This window comes from Typopeltis vanoorti, chromosome 22 (assembly GCF_054136105.1).
Source record: "Typopeltis vanoorti isolate ZY-2024b chromosome 22, IOZ_Tvanoo_1.0, whole genome shotgun sequence".
Lineage (NCBI taxonomy): Eukaryota > Metazoa > Arthropoda > Arachnida > Uropygi > Thelyphonidae > Typopeltis > Typopeltis vanoorti.
This window is the reverse complement of record NC_143570.1, coordinates 37,960,850-37,983,676: the sequence shown is the minus strand read 5'-3', so window position 1 is coordinate 37,983,676 and position 22,827 is coordinate 37,960,850. Positions and strand designations below refer to the sequence as shown.

Below are 22,827 nucleotides of genomic sequence, written 5' to 3'. Positions count from 1 at the left end.
CTCTTTCTCAGGGTCCAACTTTCACATCCATACAGTACCAAAGGAATACCATTGCTTTCACAATTCTGATTTTTGTTTCGAGGCTAATATCTTTAAAGATCTTGCTTAATTTTGCCATTGCTTTCTTTCCAAGTAATAATCTCTAACTTCTTCAGTACAATATCCATCTTTATCAATTTGGGATCCTATACAATTTTTTAGGGGTGCTTAGGGATTAAAGCTGTATAACTGAGAGGAGACCTCCACATAGCCTTTAAAGGAATGCGGAGAACCGACCAGGGCTTCTGACCTAATGTCCAATCCTCACCTTCTCGTGGTGCACCCTGTTGGGTATCTACCTGGATACTGAACGAACGAGAATGGGCTGGCAATTTGGAATTTAGCCGACCAAATTGTATTCTTATTGGTTAAACCAAAATAAAAATGATGGTACAACATGACAAAAATTCATGCCGGCTGAGGCATCGCCCGGTTAAACAAGGCCCCTGTTGTTTTCGCCAGGGAACCAGGGTGAATAGCGAAAAGTCAGCTACTGGAACAAATCTGAAAACAAACCCCACTCAAAATCACCAAAGTTAAAGATCGGTACTATCAATGTAAGAAGCCTGAATGGCAAAGAAATGGAGCTAGCTGAGGAATTAGATAAGTATCAGATCGACATAATAGGGGTGACTGAAACAAAAAAGACAAAAACTGGTGAGATCTTTCTGAGCAATAAATACAAAATGTATTATTCAGGCAATGACAATCAAGGAAAAGAAGGAATAGCCATAGTATTCAACACAAAATACGACGCTAATCTTCTTGAATGGCAGTCAGTCTCAAGTAGAGTAATGTGGGCAAATATGAGAATGGGAAACTGGACAATGAGACTTATTTGTGCCTATGGTCCCACAGAAGGTTCTACTAAGGTAGAAGTGGAGGAGTTTTTTGATGCTTTAGAAAAAGCAACTGACACAATGAAAAAGGAAAAGTTGGTCGTTGTTGGGGATCTAAATAGCAGAGTAGGAAATGCTTGTGAGACATACAAAAATATTTTGGGAAAATTTGGAGAAAAGAGCAAAGCTAATAATAATGGCAAATATCTGTTGGATTTCTGCTCAGGACATGGACTGGTTATTACTAACACCATGTCCCAACATAAAAATGTGCACAAATTCACATGGAGAGAAGAGGCTAGGAATAAGAAAAGTCTCATTGACTGTGTTATTGTTGATAGCAATGTTTTCTCCCTGGTGCAGGACACCAGAGTGTACAGAGGATTTGAAATTGGAAGTGATCACTATTTAGTCTTGAGCAGGATAAAATTGAATTTCATATTGAAAAAAATAACATGTAAGAAAGTTTTAAAGAGAATAAAAGTTGAGCAGCTCCCAGATGTGAACTGTAGACTAAAATACACAAAGATTATTGAAAAAAAAATGAAAGGGTTTGAGAACAGGAATCAAACCTTGGAGGCAAACTCTGAAGAAAACATTGATTGATTCTGCTAGAGAAGCATGTGGTGAGGTTGTGTGCAAGAATAAAAAAATCAGAACTCCCTAGTGGACACAGAAAGTTAAAGAGGCAGTGAAGGAAAAGAAGAAAGCATATCAAAAGTTCCTGTCAAATATGTCAGCTTGTGCTCTTAGAGAATATAGAGACAAATGCAAGAACATCAAACACTGTGTAAAACTAGCTAAAACAAAAGTCATGGAAGGACTTTGGGAAGAATATAGAAAATAAATATCAAGAAGGTGGCAAAATATTCTGGAGGTTGTTGAAGAAGCTTAGTAATGGAGGAAAGAGTGCTGTAAAAGGAGTTAGAGATGATAAAGGTGACATGAAAATGGGAGAAAAAGATATCCTTGAAGTATGGAGTAATTACTTTGAAAAACTGCTAAATGAAACAAGCAGTGATGACAGCAGAGTGGTAAAAAAACACTTACCAGGCATGTAGTCAGGAATACATATCCATACTTGAAGTAGAAAAAGCCATCAAAGGCTTGAAATGTGGAAAGGTAGCATGGGTAGATGATATTCGACCAGAAATGCTGAAGTATGGTGGTATAAGAGTCATACAGTGGCTGCACTGCATAGTTCAGAAAGCCTGGACAGAGGAACGAATTCCCGATGATTGCAGCAGAGCTCTCATAGTACCCATATATAAAAAGGGAAATAAAACTGAATGTGAGAATTACAGAGGTATTTCCCTACTGAGTGTTCCTGGCAAGATCTATGCAAGTATACTTGAGAAATGGTTGAGAAGAATTGTGGAAGAAAAGTTTGGTGAAGAACAAGTTGGATTCAGGCCAAATAGAGGCTGTCAGGATCAGATCTTCACTTTACGACAAATTGTCGAGAAAGCATGGGAATATAACAAAGATCTGTATTTAAGTTTTGTCGATTTGGAAAAGGCATATGACAAGGGGCCAAGAGAGAAGCTATTCACTACGCTGCAATTATATGGTGTCAATGGGTCATTATATCAAGCAATACTTAGTCTTTATCTGAGTTGTAAGTCAGCAGTTAGAATTGAAGGAAGTACAGAAAGATGGTTTAATGTTAAATCTGGTGTGAGACAAGGATGTACATTATCCCCTCTGTTATTCATTATCTATATGGATCACATTATGAAGGAAAGCGGTATTAAACCTGATATCAAAATTGGAGATGTTAATGTCAGCTCTTTGCTTTATGCAGATGATGTTATACTTCTAAATAAATCCGCTACAAGTCTGCAAGATTCTCTGACTAAATTGAATAGCTGTTGTAATAGATATGGTATGAAGGTCAGCATAAAAAGACAAAGACAATGAAAATAGGCAGAATTATTGAAAATGCCAACTGTGTTATGAATGGAGAACCTGTGGAACAAGTAAAACATTTCAGCTACTTAGGCACGATTTTTAGTGAAGATGGTAAATTCAATATAGAAATAGACAACAGAATCAGCAAAGCTGGTATGGTGGGAAGTCAATTGAATAAATTCATATGGAATAAGAGAGAAATTAGTCGGAACACTAAATTAGCTGTATACAAGACAGTGTTCAAACCAGTTTTAACTTATGGATCTGAGAGTTGGGTCAGAAGTAAAACACTTGACCAAAGACTAGAGACCGCAGATATGAGAGTCCTGAGAAAGATTATAGGCGTGAACAGATGGCATCAATGGCAATATCATATTAAAAACAAGGATATTAGGAAAGAACTTGACATTGTCAGCATCCAGGAATGCGTTAGCCGAGCTAATCTCAGGTGGCATGGTCACTTAAACAGAATGGGCGAAGACAGATTAGCAAAACACGTGTTCTCTGCCAGGTTGGCAGGAAAACGACCCAGAGGAAGACCAAGATATAGGTGGATTGATACGGTACAAAGTGCCTTGGACAATAGAAATATAAGATCTGATAATGTTGGAGTCTTGACAAGTAACAGACTGATTTGGAGGAAAATTGTAGATTGGAAGTTAGTAATGATGTAATTTTTGTTTCATGTAGTACTATCATATTCTGTACACCCCTTGAGGGTACATGGCAGGAATTTGATGATGATGATGATACAATTTTTTAACCTACACCACATAAAAACTGAAATTTTATTATTATTATCGCTTCTTCTTATATCTTATATTTTACAATATCTCCATGGAATTCAGACTCGTCATGGGAGACCCAAATCAACCATCAGAGAACTGACAATTAATTCTGGCAGTCCATTCCACTCACTCACCACTCTGTGTAAAAAATCTGGTCCACACTTAACTACACTCTTACACCACTTCCATGGATAGTCGTAGTTCTCTATTTGTTATATATTGTAAAATTTTGCTTGCATCAATTTTATAAAACCCCTTTAATATCTTAAAAATTTCTATCATGACCCCCCTCTTTTCCATCTAATTAAACTTTGTAATCTACAAACCTTCAGCTATCCTCATAGGAAGTATTCCACAGACCTGTCACCATCTTGGTCACTTGTCTCTGAATCCTCTCTACCACCTCTTGGTCTCCAAGAAACCCAGGTGACAAATCTGTGCACAGTAGTCAAGATGTGGCTGAATCATAGCCTTATAAAAAGGGATAATAATTTTCCTATCTTTACTTGTAAGCATGTTTTTCGACATCCAAGTAATCCTTTGAGCTATTTTACCAACTTTTGCAATATATCCTCAGAACTTCAACTCTTTGTCCACTTATCCCCAAGTCTCTAGCTGCATCAATTTTCTGCAATCCAATACCATCAATATGATACATGAGGTGCATAACCTTCATTTTGCGACATTAGATTGACAATCATTATCCTTTACTGCAATGCAAATTTATTTAAATCATCCTGTAGGATATCTGCATCATCTTTATCAACTATTGCTCTCCCCAGTTTTGCATCATCAGCAAACAACTGAATATCCCATCTTAAATCTTTCCCTGTCAGTGATATACAAATTAAAGAACAATGGCCCTAGTACCAAACCCTGAGGTACTCCACTAATCATCATTATTCTCCTAGATTCCATTCCACCATATACTACTCTCTCTGGTGTCTGTCAGCCACCTCACCCCCTCACCATGCTACTAGCCTCATATCAATTCCCATTTGCTCCAGCTTTTGTATTAGTTTTCCATGTGGTATTCTCTCAAATGCCTTGGCAAATTCAAGCAGTATCATGGTATGTCCATTACCTTTATGTAATTCTTTTGTCACTTTATTATAAAATGTGAATAAGTTACTAAACCAGGACCTATCCTTTACAAAGCCATGCTGCCTACTGTAGAGAGCATCACAATCCTATCCACTCACTGTTGTATTTTACATTTCACCAACTTTTTCAATACTTTAACAACCACTCCTGATATATTAATTGGTCTGTAGTTTGCTACCTCTGTCTTGGAACCACCTTTATGCAGTGGTACTATTTTTATCCTCTTTCCACTCCCTTGGAACCTTGCCAGAGCTGAGACTTAGATTGAACAACTTCGTCAGAGGTGATGCCAGTTCTCTGGCACATTCATGTAGTACACAGGTTGATATGTCCCGTCTCACTGCTGTGTTCACATTCATATTTTTTAATGTGCTGAACATCTCCTGTTCATCTACCTCAATTTTGATATGTGTCTCTGTAAAATCTCCACCTGGATGATACACCTTTGTAAAATGATCATTCAGCAACTCAACTATTTCTTTTGGCTCAGTCACCTTCTTACCATGAGCATTGCTTAAAGTCATCCTACCATAGTCAATTTCCTTCTTACTTGTTACCTAATGAAAAAACTCTTTTGGGTTTACTTTGGCCTGTTTAATTAATTCTCTCTCTCCTAATCTGCTTTGTCCTTTCTTACCATATTAGTCACCCTTCTTGCTTGCACTTTGTACTACTCATGAGTATGTTGATCACCTTTTTCTTTATATTCCCTCCACAATGTTCTCTTTTTTTTGTAGCTCTTGCTTTATATCCTTAGTCATCCACTTAATTCCAACTTGATTTATCCTCTTGACTTTGTTCCCATTTACCATGCACTACTGACATTCTTTCCTTATAGCTTCTCAAGCCTCGGCACTGTTCCAAGATGGCTCCTGAGTCTCTCATAATCACCAGCCTTATAGTTGAATATAAATCCCTTCTTAACAGACAATTCCACATATTTGGCAACTTCGCAGAACAAGACCGTATGGCCAATCTCCCCCAGTTGGAGGCAGAGTGTCTACCTTGGTTATGGATATATCTTCTGATGCTATTATCAGTTCCAACACTCTCATATCCCTTGTTCCCCCTCTGCAAGATGGAAGTGGGATTTATGCAGTTGCTAAGGGATAATTACATGAAACAACATGTGGAAGCAGAAGTGAGCCTGACTAATGAAGCACTAGCTGGAATGCAAGAATTGAAGAAAGAAATAATTAAAATGAGGAATGAGATAAGTCATGTACGGAATGAAATTAGACATATGGTGGATACAAACAAAAGAGTGTGAAAGAATAAAATGAAAGATAGTGGAGGAAAAAAAAGTAGCAAATGACTCAATAATAGCACTATATGGAGATTCTGTCATAAAAGATGTGGTGGATAATTGGATACATAAGGTCTGTTTTCCAGGAGGGATTATGAACAGGGTGATTGAGGTACTGAATATGAGAAATAAGTGTGCAAGGGAGGTATTTAGTGGTTGTGATTGGAACGAATGAGCATGAGTAGAACTAGTTATAGATTAAGAAATTAATTATTATGCTTTTTTTATGAATGCCAGGAGTATCAGAAATAGGGGAAATAAAATTGTTACATTGAGTTTATTTCAACTCTGAAGACATAGATTGGAAAGAGGAAAGATCACATGACAGGAATAAAATGGAATTTATACATTTATAAATTCCATTTCCTTCTACAATTTATACAATGGAATTTTACCTTACTGAGAGATAATTACTTGAAGCAGAATGTGACAAAGGTGACTTGGGGTGAGAGACTGCTGAATCTTTTTATACAATTAGAAGATCTGTCCATATCTAATGGTGGTTATATTGCCTCCAATTGAAGAAAGTGATCATGTGGTGTTGACTCAGGCATGGAAATTCCAGTTAAGAAGAGGGGTATATGTGGAACTACAAGGCAGGCAATTATAATACACTTAGGAGGCAGCTTGAAGCATGGCTATGGCATAAAGATCTGCAAATGAATGTCATTCACAGTGCATGGGGATAGTGAAGGGGTATCTGGAGGAAGCAATGTCACAATACCTTGGAGATTTGGTGGCAGAACCAGAAGAAAAAAAACATGGATTGATCATAGAGGCATGTGGTGAGGTGGTCTGCAATGATAGACCAATGAGAACCCCCATGGTTTGGACTTAGGAAGTTTAAAGGCACAGTCAAGGAAAAGAAGAAAGCATATTGAAAGATGCATGCAAAGTAAGTCGGCATGTTGCTCTGAGGAATACAGATTAATGGAAGAAAGCAAAGCAAAGCAACGTGTAAAGTGAGCTAAAAACAAAAGCCATGGGAAGACTGGTAAGAACATGGATAATAAATATCAGAAAGGTGGCAGAATATTCTAGAGCCTATCAAAAAACTTACAAATGGAGGAAAGGAATTAGATATGAAAAGCATTACATGAAAACTAAAGATAAAGATATTGTACATGTCTAAATTAATTACTTTGAAAGACTGTAGGATGAAATTGAATTTCATATTGAAAAAAAGAGTGCATAAGATTTTAAAATGAAACAAAGTTGAGAACCAGACCTAGGATTCACAGCCTGAAGAAAACATTGAGTGATTTCATCAGAGAGGTGTGCGTGGTGAGGTTGTCCTCAAGGATAGAAAAATCAGAACTCCATGTTGAACTCAAGAAATTAAAGAGAAGAAAGAGAAGAGAAGTCAAGGAAAAGAGCCTATCCCAAAAGCTTTTGGTAAGTAAGTCAGCTTTGCTCTTAGAGAATATAGAGAAAAATGTAAGAAAGCAAAACACTGTGTTAAACTAGCTAAATAAAAGTCATGACATTATTGGTAAGAACATAGAAAATAAATATCAGGAAGGTGACAAAATATCCTGGAGGTTATTAGAAATAGAAGGAAGAGTAAAATACTGTAAAAGGAATTAGATGATAATGGTGATATGAAATCTGAAGATAGTTATTCTAGATGTGGAGTAATTACTTTGAAAGATTGCTACACAAAACAGGCAGTGACAGTATGTTGGTAGAAAACATTAAACAGGAATGCAATCAGGAATATATACAGGGTATATCCCATAAGTTCCTAGATATTTCAATAATTCATAAAAATGAGAAAAATTGGTATATTAGAGTGTGGTTTGCACAAAAGTGAATCACAAGGAGGGGGATTTTTTTGGGGCAGGGAGAAAACTGGTACTTAAAATTTTCACTGATAGAGGGTGTTGTACCACATGCATAATTTGCAAATACGTGCAAATGAGAGTTCTATAAAACACAGGGTGTACTCTTGACAGCTTGTAATGAATGCATGCAAATTCACAGTCACTGGGGGTGAACAGAATTGTTTTTGTGAAAAGAAAAATTTGTTGCTGTGATGCTTACTTTGGTGTGATGATTATGTACTATGAAGGATGCGGAATAGTGACATTTTCGGTATGCTTGTGATTCTTGCAGCTTCCCGTGCACTGCTTACACCGCTTGTTGATTGTGCTGCCAAGGCATTCATTTGCAATACCACAACACTGGTCTGCACGTTGGAGGGCGATCTGACAAATTTCCAGCTTTCTTAAAATGTATTAGAGACCGTATTCTGGTGGGAGTGATAGAACCTTGACCTTTCTTCATTCTTTTTATATGCATTTGAAACTTTCGTAAAACTTCTGCTACCAATTCTCCACTTACGTAAGATAACTTAATTAACAGTATCTTATCCACCAAAGTAAGTATCACAGCAACAAATTTTTCTTTTCACATGAACAATTCTGTTCACCTCAATGACTGGGAATTTGCATGCATTCATTAAAAGCTGTCAGCAGTATACACTGCATTTTATGGAACTCTCATTTGCACATATTTGCAAGTACCCTCGATTGGTGAAAATTTGAAGTAACATTTTTCTCCCTGACAAAAAAAAAAAAAAAAAAATCTTCCTCCTAGCGATTCACCTTCGTGCAAACTGCACTCTAATATAATATACCAATTTTTCTAATTTTTATGAATTATTGAAATATCTAGGAACTTAGGGGACATCCCTGTATATCTATACTTGAAGTAGAAAAATGCCATCAAAAACCTGAAATGTGGAAAAACAGCAATTAGCTGATATTCGAACATGGAGCTATAAAAGTTTTACAGTGACTTCACTGCATAATTCAGAAAGCCTGATCAGAATTCGGGATGATTGAAGTAGAACTCATTTATAAAAAGGAGAAATACAGTCTCTACTGAGCATTCCTGGGGAAGCATTGAGAAGAACAGTCATGATTTATACATGACTGTTCAAGGATCAGATTTTCACTTTAAGTTGTAAGTCAGCAATAGTTTCACAAATAGTTAGGAAATCATTGGACTATAACAAGGAACTGTATTTAAGTTTCATAGATAAGGTACACGAGGAAAGCTGTTCAAAATGCTACAGTTATATGGTGTAAATGGGACATTATCTCAAGCAATACTTAGTCAATATTTAAGTTGTAAGTCAGCAATAGAATTAAAGGAAGTACAGGAATATAGGTGGTTTGATGTTAAATCAAGTGTGAGACAAGGGTGTACATTATCCCCACTGTTATTCATTATCTATATGGATTACATTATGAAGCAAAGTGATATTAAACCTAATATCAAAATTGGAGATGTTAATTAATTGTTCTTTATACAGATGATGTTATGCTTCCTTCTAAATTAATCCAGTATAAGTATTCAAGATTCCCTGAATAAATTGAATAACTGGTGTAATAAATCTAGTATGAAAATAGGCAGAAACATTGTAAACAGCAAGTATCTCCTAAATGGTGAACCATTAGAATAAATAGAACATTTCAGCTACTATGCACAATTTTTAGTGAAGATGGCAAATTAAATAAAAATAAAATAAACAACAGAATTAGCAACACTTATATGGTAGGAAGTCAACTGAATAAATTAATGTGGTGTGTGTGAGAGAAATTAGTCAAAACACTAAACTAGCTGTATACAAGATTATTATTATTATTTGACACCTCCAGGGAGTCCAAAGACTCATCGAGGGAGAGTGTGCCAACAGCATCGAACGATTGGATCGCTTCCAACTACTAACCGCGCTCAAACTTACTTAACTGAGCCATTAGTAGCAGAGGCTCTACCAATCGACCAACCTTTGTTCAAACGAATTTTAACTTATGGATCTGAGAACTGAATTAGAAATAAAGCACTTGATCAAAGGCTTGGACACCACAGATATGGTAAGAAAGATTAAAGGGAATGAACAAAAAGATTAGAGAGAATGAACCAATGTCAGTATCATTTTAAAAATGAGGATATTAGGAAAGAACTTGACATTGTTAGCGTTCAGAAATGTGTTAACAGAGCTAATCTCAAGTGGTATGGTCCGTTAAACAGAATAGAAGAGGAAAAGTTAGCAAAACAAGTGTTTGTTGGCAGGAAAAAAACCAAGGATGACCAAGAGTTAGGTGGATTAATATGGTAAAAAAGTGCCTTAGAAGATAGAAATATAAGATCTGATAATACTGGAGTCTTGACAGATAACAGATTAATTTGTAGGAAAATTATCGATTGGAAGCTTGTAAAGATGTAACTTTTTCATATAGTACTGTCATCATATCATACAGGATATGATGACAGTAATCATCAAATACCTGGGATTTGATGACAAAGTTTCAAATTACCAGCCCATCCTTGTTTGTTCAGCACCTGGCGAGTGCCTATTAATGAAATGCATCGAATGAAGGTAAGGATTTGGACATTCGATCAGAAACACCAGTTGATTCTCTCCATTTCTTAAAGGCCATGTGTTCATGTCCTTTCAGTTATCTAACTTTGACCTTAAGTGATCCCTATATGGAATACATCTGTATTTAAATCAAACAAGAACTTGTGTATCTCATTCACAAGCCCTTGTTTGAAAGGAATCTTGTTAAAATTAACAAGTTTCCTTTAGTTTGAAATTTCAAGAACTGAGAAAACCTTTATAGTAGCTTTTCAACTGAAGGTGAATTAGCTTAGTCTCATAAGATGACAGGTTGATTTTTCTCTCAGAAACTCAGTTCTTTCATACTGGATAGACAAGCTGGATAGAGAATACACTGATTTCAGACATGTTAACTTTGCAAATAGGATTAACCTTTGTCATGTCAGGGTATTGATTAGGTTTCTGTTAAGTTACTAGGCTGTAGCATACTGTTGAGCTAACATTTTGAAAGAAGATTGCCATACACTAAATTCGACAAATTATTATTATATACTTATTTACTTCTTTCTCAGATTAAATAACTTACTTGAATTATTGAAATCCTTAGACTTTTTTTTTTGTTCAATAGGTGCCAATATTTTCTTGACATCAGATGGTAGACTGAAACTTGGAGATTTTGGTTGCAGTATTAAATTAAAAAATCATTCCACTATGCCTGGAGAACTATGCTCATTTGTAGGAACCCCTGGTAATGGTTTCTAATATTAATATGCTCTTAACTTACATAGAATTTTGAAATTCTGCATATTGTTTAAAATTATAGCAGGAATTTGTTCTTGCTATTCACTTAAGTGACAATTACTGGGACTTTATTGTTAACACTTCAAAAAAATATTCCTATATGTGTCACTATTGCAATATTGACTGGAATCTTCTACCAGTCATGTTGTCATGCCTTTGGGGGGGGGGGATTATTCAACATGTAAAGAAAATTTATATACAAATACAGTATACTAGCTGTTAATGATGGAAGCAGAATGGGTCCTTTTCTTTTTGAATTAACATGGGAAATTATCGGAATACTTGAAGTTTCAAAATATCAACAGAGTAATGAATTTAACTAAAACACTTTTTTTGAATGTTAGTCAAGTGGGTTTTAATTTATTGTCCTACATGTTTCACCGATTTTTGCTATCGGCATCTTCAGGGAATATAATTGGCAAGCTATATGAAGGTAACAGACTAGGTTTTAACTGACAGTTCTAATTCATACAAAATTAGTATTGTATATAATACACAATAAATTAAAACCAATTTGACTAACATTCAAAAAAGTGTTTCAGCACAATTCTTATTTTGTATGAATTAGAACTGTCAGTTAAAACCTAGTCTCTTACTTTCATATAGCTTACCAATTGTATTCCCTGAAGATGCTGATAGCAAAAATCGGCAAAACATGTAGGACAATAAATTAAAACCCACTTGACTAACATTCAAAAAAAAAAAAAAAAAAGTGTTTTAGTTATTATACAAGTAGTCAAGGAAGAAAATCACTAGAGTAATGAATTTCTTCTCTTAATGTGAAATTAGACTTGATTCCTGTATAGTATCAATTGAGTGAATACTAGATATTGGAAACAATGTGGGGGAGGGAAAAAAAAACTCAATGTTGTGGTTGTAGATCAGTCCATTGACTTATTGACAAATGAAATGTAACATTCGCAGTTAAACACAAATACCCCCTCCCCTTTCTGTTATGAGGTACATCACCTCAAGCTTGCTATCACATATTTTATAACTTCTTTGACTAATCTGCCATAAATTTACTATATCTACAATACCCATTCTCCTAGGTATTTTGGATTTGGAGAGGATTACTAAATTGGAACTTTCTATAATAAAGTAACATTTGACTTGGATAATGGAAATGGTTATATCTTGATACTGTACAGAAATAGACAAATTGGAGTAAACAAGAATGATTATGAAGTTGATGACATGGATGAGAAAAAGACTTTCAGACAAACAAATAGTAGTATGGCAAAGTAGAATTTGGGAAAATTTCTGTAAGCCAGAGAATATGAAGAGTGGTAATGAAGAAATGCATAAGCAACCTCAGTTAGTGAAGAAAGGAAGGATGATTGTTATGGGTGATTTTAATTATAGCAATATAGACTGCAATGAAAATATAGCATTTGGGAATAAGGAAAATGAATTTCAAGTTCTTGAGAGACTGCTATCTCAGGCGGTATGTAAAGGAGGGTATGCGAGCATCAAGAATTTTTAATCTAATCATTTCATCAGAGGATGTAATTTTAAGTGGGGTTTTGCACTTCCCTCCAGTTGGTGAGAGTGATCATGAGTGATCACCTGGATTGTGGCTATTATCTGAGATCTCCAAGGAGTCATAAAGGGAGGCTATAAATCACCCAAACCAGCTGTCATACCGTCTCTTAAATTCATTCACACTACATGCGCTCACTACTCCTAAAGGCAAACCATTCTACTCACTCACTACTCTGTGAGAGAAAAACCTAGCTGTTACCCTTTTCTTGACTGTGAATAAACTTAACTTCCATGGATGCCCCCCTGTTCTCTCCCCTCCCTCCTTATAATGAAAAATTTTATCTGACGATATCCTATAACACCCATTCCAAAGTTTATAGACCTCTATCATATTATTCCTCTTTCTCCTGTTAACCAGAGTCTGTAATCCACATACTCGCAATCTATAATCATAATCCAGATATAATCTTTAACTCTTCTTTACATCCTTTCCACAGCTTCTTTGTTCCCTTGGAATCCAGCAAATTATGGCAAGCTTAGGAGACAGCTTTGAGCTATAGTATGAAATGAGGAGTTAAGCGGTAAGGAAATAAATGCTGCTTGAAAACTGACAAAAAAATACATAACAGCATCAATGTGTGAATGTATTCTGAAGGTCAAAAAGCTGAATAGGGTAGTTGTAAAATGGATGAATTTGAGGAAGAAGAAGAAAATACTTTGGAGGCAGCACAAGATGAATAATGGTAAAAACCAGTTGCATGAAGTGTATAAGAGCAAGCTGAGAGTGACTCATTTGGTAAGGACAACAAAATTGCAATATGAGCAGAAATTATCATTGATTTTTATGTGTAATTGGTTTGGTTTTTTCTGTTGTTCTAATTTAAGTGAGGTTTAAGGAACTCTTGCTTTATGAAATTTGGTAACTAGTTTTATAATGGTGATCTCATGAGCAGTGACATTCATTTCTCAGTATGAGGATTGGTTTCTATAGCATGACTCCAAATTATCTAACTGATCTATCCATCCACAATAGTCAAGTGCTATAGGTTTACAAACTTCGATTGATTAAACACAAGCTTAATATGTCATTTTGGTTTATTTCTAGCTTATATGGCTCCAGAAGTATTTACAAGAAATATAATGGAGGGTCATGGAAGAGCAGCTGATATTTGGAGTATAGGTTGCGTTGTACTGGAATTAGCCTCAGGGAAGGTAATTAGTTTTTAAAAAAATCTTTCAGAATTTCTAGTAGTAATAAAAATTAAAAAAAAAAGTGAATGCTAATCATCTCCACAAAAGAATATATATCATTTGTGTGGTGGGATTAGCATTAAAAAAATTCTTAATTGATAAACTTAAGCTAAGATCTTTTTTCCAGAGGTTGAGTATCTCCTTTCTGACCCATTTAATTTTATTTAGATTTGCAAAAACATCGGTAGTACTGTCAGTAGTGACAATATCCTTTAGTTGAAAAGTAATAGATTCCGTTTTTCATAATAATAAAAGAATCTTTGAGATAGAAATGCTTTTCCTTTTTTTTTTTTTATCTCTGCAAAGCAAGCATACCAGCCAATAAGTACAATGTGCAAACATAATAAAGTAGTCTTTATTATAGTCTTTCTTATTTAGGCATAATCTAAATATCACAATAATAATGTTGTCCAAAAGAAGCAAGTCCGATTCTGATATAACTAGCAAGAAAAGAAAAACATCGACTTTGGAAACAAAACTCAATATTATTAAGGATTTTGAAGGCGGAATGAAAATTTGTGATCTAGCAAAGAAGAAGAATTTCTTCTTAGCTAGTTCAAAATTTGCTAATTCAAAAGAATTTCTACACGAATCCACAGTAAAAACAATCATAAAAGAAAGGTTTACAGATTTTGGAGGACATGGATTCTAACAGGGAACGAATTGTAGCCACAAGGCAAGGAATAAAAAAATCATTGGCTTGCTATGAAGAAATTTTGCATGACAAGAAAAAGACATTATGCCGTCAGACGAATCTATTAGATTTTATGAAACGATCGACATAGAAATAACTTTCTTTTTTATGTACGAAAAACTACAATTATGATTATATTTCTTTAAAAAAATATAGGTGTTTTTGTAAACCTTTGGTCCCAATTAACTAATATTTTTATGTTTGTATATATAAATTACATGCAAAATTATACCCCGAATTTGAATTACGCGCTTTTTGTAGGTCCCACCTACCGCATAACTTCTGGGTATGACTGTACTTGGTTTAATCCTTTATCCAAGTGTAAGCAAATAAAGTTTGCACCTGAAGTATTTTAAGGACTGGGGCAACTCATGGTAAAGGTGGTTTGCCTTAGTATCCCATAATGCAAAGCACATTCCTTGCAGACATGTATAGTGCTATGCATTATGGGAAGGGTCACTACCCAGACCGGTTTCGACCTTTATTGAGGTCTCATCAGTGGGAGCCAGGCCCAGAGGTGATACCAAGGTTGAAGTGATGCAGAAGTCATATTTTTATATACAAGTTGCCCAAAGGTGTCACACCTTATTATTAAAATACTCTGGATTAGAGTTAGTTAGTTGTCGAAAGTTTTTTCACTTGGTTATATTATAAATTAAAGATACTAAGAAATTATATACTTGATTTAATCCTTTATCCAAGTGTAAACAAACAAAGTGCACCTGAAGTATTTTCAGGACTGGGGCAACTCGTGGTAAAGATGGTATGACTTCACGTCACTTGCCTTAGTATGCATAGCTTTATGCATGTCCACAAGGAGATGTTCTTTGCATTATGGGATACTAAAGCAAGTGATGTGAAGTCATACCACCTTTACCACGAGTTGCTCCAGTCCTGAAAATAGTTCAAGCGCAAGCTTTGTTTGCTTACACTTGGATAAAGGATTAAACCAAGTATATAATTTCTCGGTATCTTCAATTTATAGTATAACCAAGTGAAAAAACTTTCAACAACTAAGATAGTTTTTAAAAGATGGCACCAAAAACTCAGTAGAACAAAAGAGCAACATTGAAAGCTAAGGATAATGATAACGTTGAACCCAGTAAAGAGAACCTTTATATTGCTGACATAAATGAAGAAAAATTAACGTATGAAATTTCAAAATTAAAAGGAATAATTCGAAAATCAACCAGGGAGTTGGAGAAAGCAGATCTTTCTTATCTTACAAGAACTAAATTAAACTGAAGAGAAAAATAAGAAGGAAAGCAAGGTAAGTAAATTAAAATATGAGAAAAAAGAAGTCATATGGTACAGTGATTCAATAATTAAATCTTTGCTTGATGAATTACATACTACATTCGTCACTACTTTAGTCATTAGTTTTGACTAGCACTACCACCTCTTTTCTTTTTTGTATTACTATTGCCTTTGTTCATCCTTTATTTTAGCTTGCAGGAAACATGATTTGTAGTGATTCCATCATCAAGCACAGATATATATATATATATATGTGGCCTCTATTGATGAGTCCTTGACTCTCTGGAGGTCTAATAATTATAATTCTATAACAGATTTTCTTTGGTGTAATAATAATTTAATATTACAATAAAATTCTTTATTTCTAGCGACCCTGGCATGATTTGGAAAACAGTTATCAGATCATGTTCAGAGTAGGAATGGGAGAAATTCCAGATATCCCAGATAATCTAAGTGAAGAAGGTCATGATTTTCTAAATCACTGTGTACAACATGATCCACGGCAGCGGTGGACAGCTAGTCAACTACTAGATCATCCCTTTACAAAAGTAAGAAATAAAATGTGCTTAACTGCACCACTACATATGTATGCAACTTAAAGTTTTACTGTTGGTAAAACTCATAAAATGGCTAATTCATTTCTTCATGATTATGCAGTTTACATCTGAATGCGATATATTTATTACCAATTAAAAACCACCTGTTTTATAAGGTACATGTAGAAATAATTTTCTGCACATTAGGTTAGGAACTCTGTATGGTTTCATTCATGTCAATTAGTGATACTGAATATGCTTTCTCTTTAACCCAATGTCTAGTGCAAATGTAAACGTCTTTTGTATATGTCTTGAGGGCATAAATCATGCCAAATTTTTCCAGACTTTTACACTCTCTTAATATCATCCGCCCCTTGAATTATTTGTACTTTTGAAACTGAAAAGAAGGGCTTAAGCCTTCTCAGATGCTCTTGTTACAAGAGCAGTCAGAAGGGGCCAACTTATATTTTAGTTATCATAAACCTTATACATACAAGCTGATATATTGCCTGCCACTTCACATCACCACCTGCTCTCACTCTTCACTACCAAACATTTTCAGAACTTCAGTCTCCAGGACAATGAATTTTTATTCTCAGGACCAGCATTGCATCTGGAATAATGACATCATTTAAACAAGATGGATATAATGACAACAACAATCAAAAAAAAAAAACCTAGCCAAATCCTTTAAAAGAACAACTTCCCCCATCCCAACCACATGATATATGTACACACCATGTCCTTACCCATAGCCATACCTTCTTTTTTATAGGTAAAAATTATCTTGCCACACGAAATATCCAGAGCAGAGTACGTGAGCAAAGAGGGCCATGATATCGGGTGGAAATATGTTCTGTAAGAGATGAATAGTATTATTGATCGGGAAATTAGTGAAAAAGGCAGTTATGTCAAAGCTGACTAATAAATCTTCATTGTTGAGTGTGATGTTTCTAATTTTGTTTATGAAGTATTGTGTATTTATTATGTAGGGAAATGACCTACCAATTCCTTGAGTGTGGCTGCTAGTTTCTTGGCTAAGTGATAATTAGAGCTGTCCATTCCTTCAACTATCGTCAGTTGTAGGGGTATGTTTGTTTTGTGTATTTTTGGCAGGCCATAAATTCTGGAAGCACAGGCATAATGCACTATGGCATACCCTAATGTAGGGTATGCATAACCCTGATAATATAATATGCCGCTGGAACCCTAATCATGCCCAATTGCATAACTTTACACTTACTAACATTAAACTGACAGCCATTTTTGTTTGAGCAAATTTCCAGCCTATTCAAATCATTTAGTAAGTGCTGGATATCAGTAGCATCCCTGATTGCCCTGCCTATCTTTGCATCATTGGCTAACAATTGCGCATCTGATGTTAGACCCCCCCCCCCAATGTCATTAACATATAGATTGAACAATAATAGCCCAAGGACTGAACCCTGAGTTTTGTCCTGGGCCAGATTTAAGGTACACCACTGGTCACCTTAAATCTGGCAGATTCACACCCACTGTATACGACTTTTTGACATCTATCATCCATCCCCTGATCCAAGTCAAGAGTTTATATTCCAATCCCATATTCTCCACTTTATTCAACCGCCTTTCGTGTGGTATCCTATCAAATGCCTCAAAAAATTTAACATTCCTTTTATCCACCTCGGCCGTAACATTGTTATAAAATATGAGCAAATTGCTAAAACATGACCTTCCTTTAGTAAACCTATGCTGCTCCTTGCAGAGTATAGCTTGTTTGTCTACTCATTTCTGTATGCGAGTTCTTACCAACATCTGTAAAATCTTCACTACCACACTAGATATACTGATAGGTCGGTAGTCAGCCACATCAGTTTTTGCACCACTCTTGTACAATGGAACTATCATGCATACCTTCCATTCCTGTGGAAGATATGTATGCAGTGACGTAGCTAGTGGGGTGCAGAGGGGACGGTCCATCCCAGGCAGCACTTGGAACCTTTTGGAACTTTTGCAGTTAATTCTAAAATACAGTCTCGAGAACTCAGTTCCAAATATTGTAAAACCACTGCAAATTTTCCTCACAATTGCTGTAAGTATTGCTAGTTGTGAGAGAAGTTTTTCTAAATAAAATCTGATTAAGAATTACTTACATTACTATGAAATAGACTTCATCAATGTCATAGGCAATTTTGCTAACAAAAAAGCAAGAAAAATAACATTTTAGAATGTTGAAATTAAAGTTTTACTTCAAAAATAAACATTGTGTTTTAATTTATTTCCCTATACGTCGTTTTGACTTTTTATAGTATTTTTGATGTATATTGAGAGGGGCAGCAAACTCAGGGATTGCCCCGGACAGCAACAGCTCTAGCTACTCCACTGTATGTATGATATACATACCTTCCATTCCTGAGCTGAGACTCAAGTTATACAAACCTGTGAAAAGCATAGCCAATTTGGCTGAACATTCCTTTAGCAAACAGAATATTTCATCTGTTCCTATAGACAAATTCTTATCCAAGTTATGCAACAGCTCTTGAACCTCATTTTCATGCACATCTAACACTTTATCCAATGTAACAGTAGCACTATGCACCATGTTACATACACCTGGTTGATATATCTTAGCAAAGTGAGCACTCATCAACTGAATGAGCTCATCAGCTTACGACACTCTAGTACCATCTGCATTCAATAAAGTGATTCTTTCACATTCATTCTTTTGGATTGCCTTTAGCTTGCATGGCTAATTTCTTTTCATACTCTGATTTAGCTTTCCACACAATACTTTCCACACTGGCCTTAGCTTTATATATTTCATAACTCCTCTCACTCTTATTCTCATGATATTCTTTCCACATCATCTTCTTCTTGTGGCCCTCTTGCTTAATAAGGTTGCATATCCATTTCACTCCTGATCTATTTGTTCTTCAAACACTAGGTGTACATTCAGATATGCCTCATTTAAGTACTTTTTCAGATTTCCATGCATTGCTGATATTTTGTCCATTCAGTAACTGATACCATGGCATCAAAGATAGTATTCTCCTAAGTTGATCATAATTTCCAGCTTTGTAGTCGGATTCTAATTAATCTATTTTAATCAGAGCATCAATACAATTTGATACTTTACAAGAAAGCACAGCATGATCACTGTTACCAACCGGTGGTAAAATAGCCATATTCTTAGCAAAGACCCACTTCTGATGCTATGAGCAAATTCAACACTTTTTGATCTCAAGTTTGTTCTTTCATGTGCTGCTTGAGGAAGTTGTTTCAGAACAATTCAATAAATTTCTCTTCTTTCTTATCATGAGATTTCTCATCTACCCAATCAATGTTTGGAAATTAAAGTCGCCCATATGATCATTCATTTGGTACCCATAAGACTAAATTATCAATGCATTTCTTCATCCCCTGCAACTGAGCTACCAGGTCTGTAGAAACACCCCACCATATATTTCATTCTGTTAACCTCCATTTCACACCAGATAGACTCAAACTCACCGCTACATAGGACATTGTTACCATCATTGTTTTATCGTGTTTCTACCTAACTGGACTTAAGTCATCTGATATCAGTAGTAGTAGTAGTACTCCTCCTCCTTTCCTGTCTCTTATGTCATTCCTAAGAATAGTATACCCATTATTACACTTGATCCCAGTTACGATATCTGATTCTGATAGCCAAGTTTCACTAATGCCAACAATCCTAGGCCACATCACATCATCAATAAAGCAATGAACTCAACCCCCTTTTTTCTGCTGCTCCTGATATTTGTGTATAGACATAATAAATTACCACCTAGCCTATTCTTATAATTAAATATGCAATCTCTTTGGTCTCATTCTAGAATTTTCTCCTATCCCTTCCCAGACATACTCAAAACATCCAAATCCAAAGCATATTTTTCCATCCCTTCATTACATACATAACTATGTTCGAAAACATTCATATCTTTATCACGTTTACATACCATAGCTGAACTTTCACACACATTTTTCCCATTCCTCCCTTGATGATCTAGTTTCCCTGACTCTCTACATTAGGTCTCATACCAAGAAGTAATTTTTCCAGGCTCCTGATGCCAACTGAATTCAAGTGCAGGCCATCCCTCTTTTACAAGTCTTTTCTGCCATCAAACTCACTCCATACATCTAAAAACTTGCATCCATTTCTTCTACACGACCTGCATGTGAAATCATTTGTTATCATCACTCTCCTCCTTAACTTGGAACTGTCACATCTGGGTAGCAATCCTACAATTTTTACTCTCTCACATTTCTTTCTCACTTCTTCCAACAGACCTTTCATATATATTCGCTCATACTATATTTGTTACTACTTAAATTATTAATACCTACCAGAACTGCCATCTCTTATACTTTTCTTTTTTTTTTTTTCAATTATGTTTGTCATATTTTTAATTTTCATTGCCAAGAGATTTTTTTTTTCACATCCCTGTCCCATAGTGATGCAGAGAACTTGGGAACATGGCCTTGAAGTTTTCTCTCTATAATAATTTAATATGCTATGTCATTAAAAATATTTCCTAAATTTTCCTAAATATTTTCAGTAGGGAATGTTATATACATTCCCTACTGAAAATAGTTGAAGTTATTTTCCTTCCTATTTTCATAGTCTGTTTCTTTTTTTATTGCTTATTTTCACTTCAAATTTATCATTATTTAGTAATTATTTATCTGAAGCCTCTTAAAGACAGCAAATTATTCAAGATGGTGGTCATGTACATCAGAAGAGTATATTCTGGGTGTGCAAGGTGTGTGGCGCACACCCACAGAATAGCAATATCACCAATATTATATTTTTTTGCATTTATTCCTGTTAAAGACAGCAAATTCTAGACATCTCTAGACATCGCCTAGAGATGTCTTTAACAGGAATAAATTCATGACATCATGAATTGTTTCCTGACTTCGCATGATTCCTAAAATTAAACACAATATACCAATAATGCTTCATGAAGAGGACACTTTTTGACATATAAGCATTGCATCACATTCACTTGAATAGCCCGGGTGTGTGGTCACAAATACCAGACACCTTTGAACAGTGGTTCAAATTCTTAGCATTCCAGCGGTTTTAAACCACTCAGAAGGTGAGGCAGGTTGTGTGCTGAGATAGCACCCAGAAATCAGTGGCTGTGATTGGGTATTGTGTCAACCAGTCCAATTGAATGTTGTCATTTATCATGATTTGCTGTTTTTGTTTTCTGAGTTTCATCTGTTTTGCATGTATGAAATGTGAACCGACGTGTTTAGGACATTGATATAGACAAGTTTTTTTATGTATAATTTTAACTTTAATATAATTTTATAACTTTTTTTGCCCATATTTACAATGGGGAAACAGTGATGATGATCTACTGAATGTGTCATTTTCTGCCAGAGCTTTTGCTGATTGTATGATTGTAGTCAGTACAAAGGAGGTAAGCCTCCTCTTCCAAATTTACTATTATATTTACACATTTGAGTAATTCAAATATACCAACCAAATTTAGCATTCTTCTTCATTATTGTTATCTAATATATCTTAAAACAAACACATTGTCCTCCACTCTATGCAGATTTGGTTACAATTAATTGATAAATTAAAGTATTAAAAGTTATCCTATAATTCATCGCATTGGACAATTAAGGTGAGCACTGATGCACTCTTAAAACTTTCATAGGTCAATTTGACCATATTATTATAAAAATACAATAATATGGTCAAATTTGGTGTGAATTTTGTAGCATGGATTGCATAAGCCACATGATAGCACACCCAACCAAAATCATGCCACTGATGTGCATATAGCTTAATATCTCCTATTTGAATATCCAATTTAATACTACTTTCCTTAATGATCGTTGATTTATAAAATTATGGTGGAGATAGTGTACAACCCTGCTTCATCCCTAGCTTAACATGAAACCACTTTCCTGAACATGCTAGTTCTTTAAAAATTATTCTTTGGAATAATTTTTCTTAGTAAGTATGCTTGTCTAGACCTTTCCTGGAACACAGAGTAATGGAATTTCTTTATAATTCTCATAAATTTTTTTTAGGTCAAATATAATCTATTTTGGCTACCATGTCATGTTTCAGGTTGCTTGATGGCTTTTCTGCTTGAAGAGCCATCAAGACATTTTTTTGATATATATATATATATATATATATATATATATATACACACACTCCTGATTGCATTTTTACTCAATATTTTCTATCAAAATTGTTTGCTTACTAGTTAAGTTATTCAGATATCCCAAATAAATATTTTTATCTTAATGATCTTGAATTCCTTTTGTGATATTATGTCCTCTATTGCTAAGCAGCATCCAAAATGCCATTTCTCTTCTTATAGCTTTTAAGTACTTTTACATACAACTTGCTTTTTCTCTATATTAAACACAGTGATGTATTGTTGAATTTTTTATCTGATTTGTTCTTTCATTGTACAGCTTTTTTAACTTTTTAAC

General features: G+C 35.0%; 2 protein-coding genes across 2 annotated transcripts in view; one reads left to right on the top strand and one right to left on the bottom strand.

Moving 5' to 3' along the window:
- Positions 1–22,827, bottom strand: part of LOC150094329 (ubiquitin-conjugating enzyme E2 J1-like) — a 246,020-nt gene that overhangs the window by 73,665 nt on the left and 149,528 nt on the right. The gene's annotated exons all lie outside the window — the stretch shown is intronic.
- LOC150094330 (mitogen-activated protein kinase kinase kinase 4-like) overlaps positions 1–22,827 on the top strand; it is a 104,439-nt gene that overhangs the window by 73,631 nt on the left and 7,981 nt on the right. Inside the window, exons 8-10 of the mRNA XM_090412402.1 lie at positions 10,964–11,083; positions 13,727–13,833; positions 16,192–16,371. Of these exons, the coding sequence (XP_090268528.1) occupies positions 10,964–11,083; positions 13,727–13,833; positions 16,192–16,371 (407 nt within the window). The remainder of the gene's footprint in view (positions 1–10,963; positions 11,084–13,726; positions 13,834–16,191; positions 16,372–22,827) is intronic.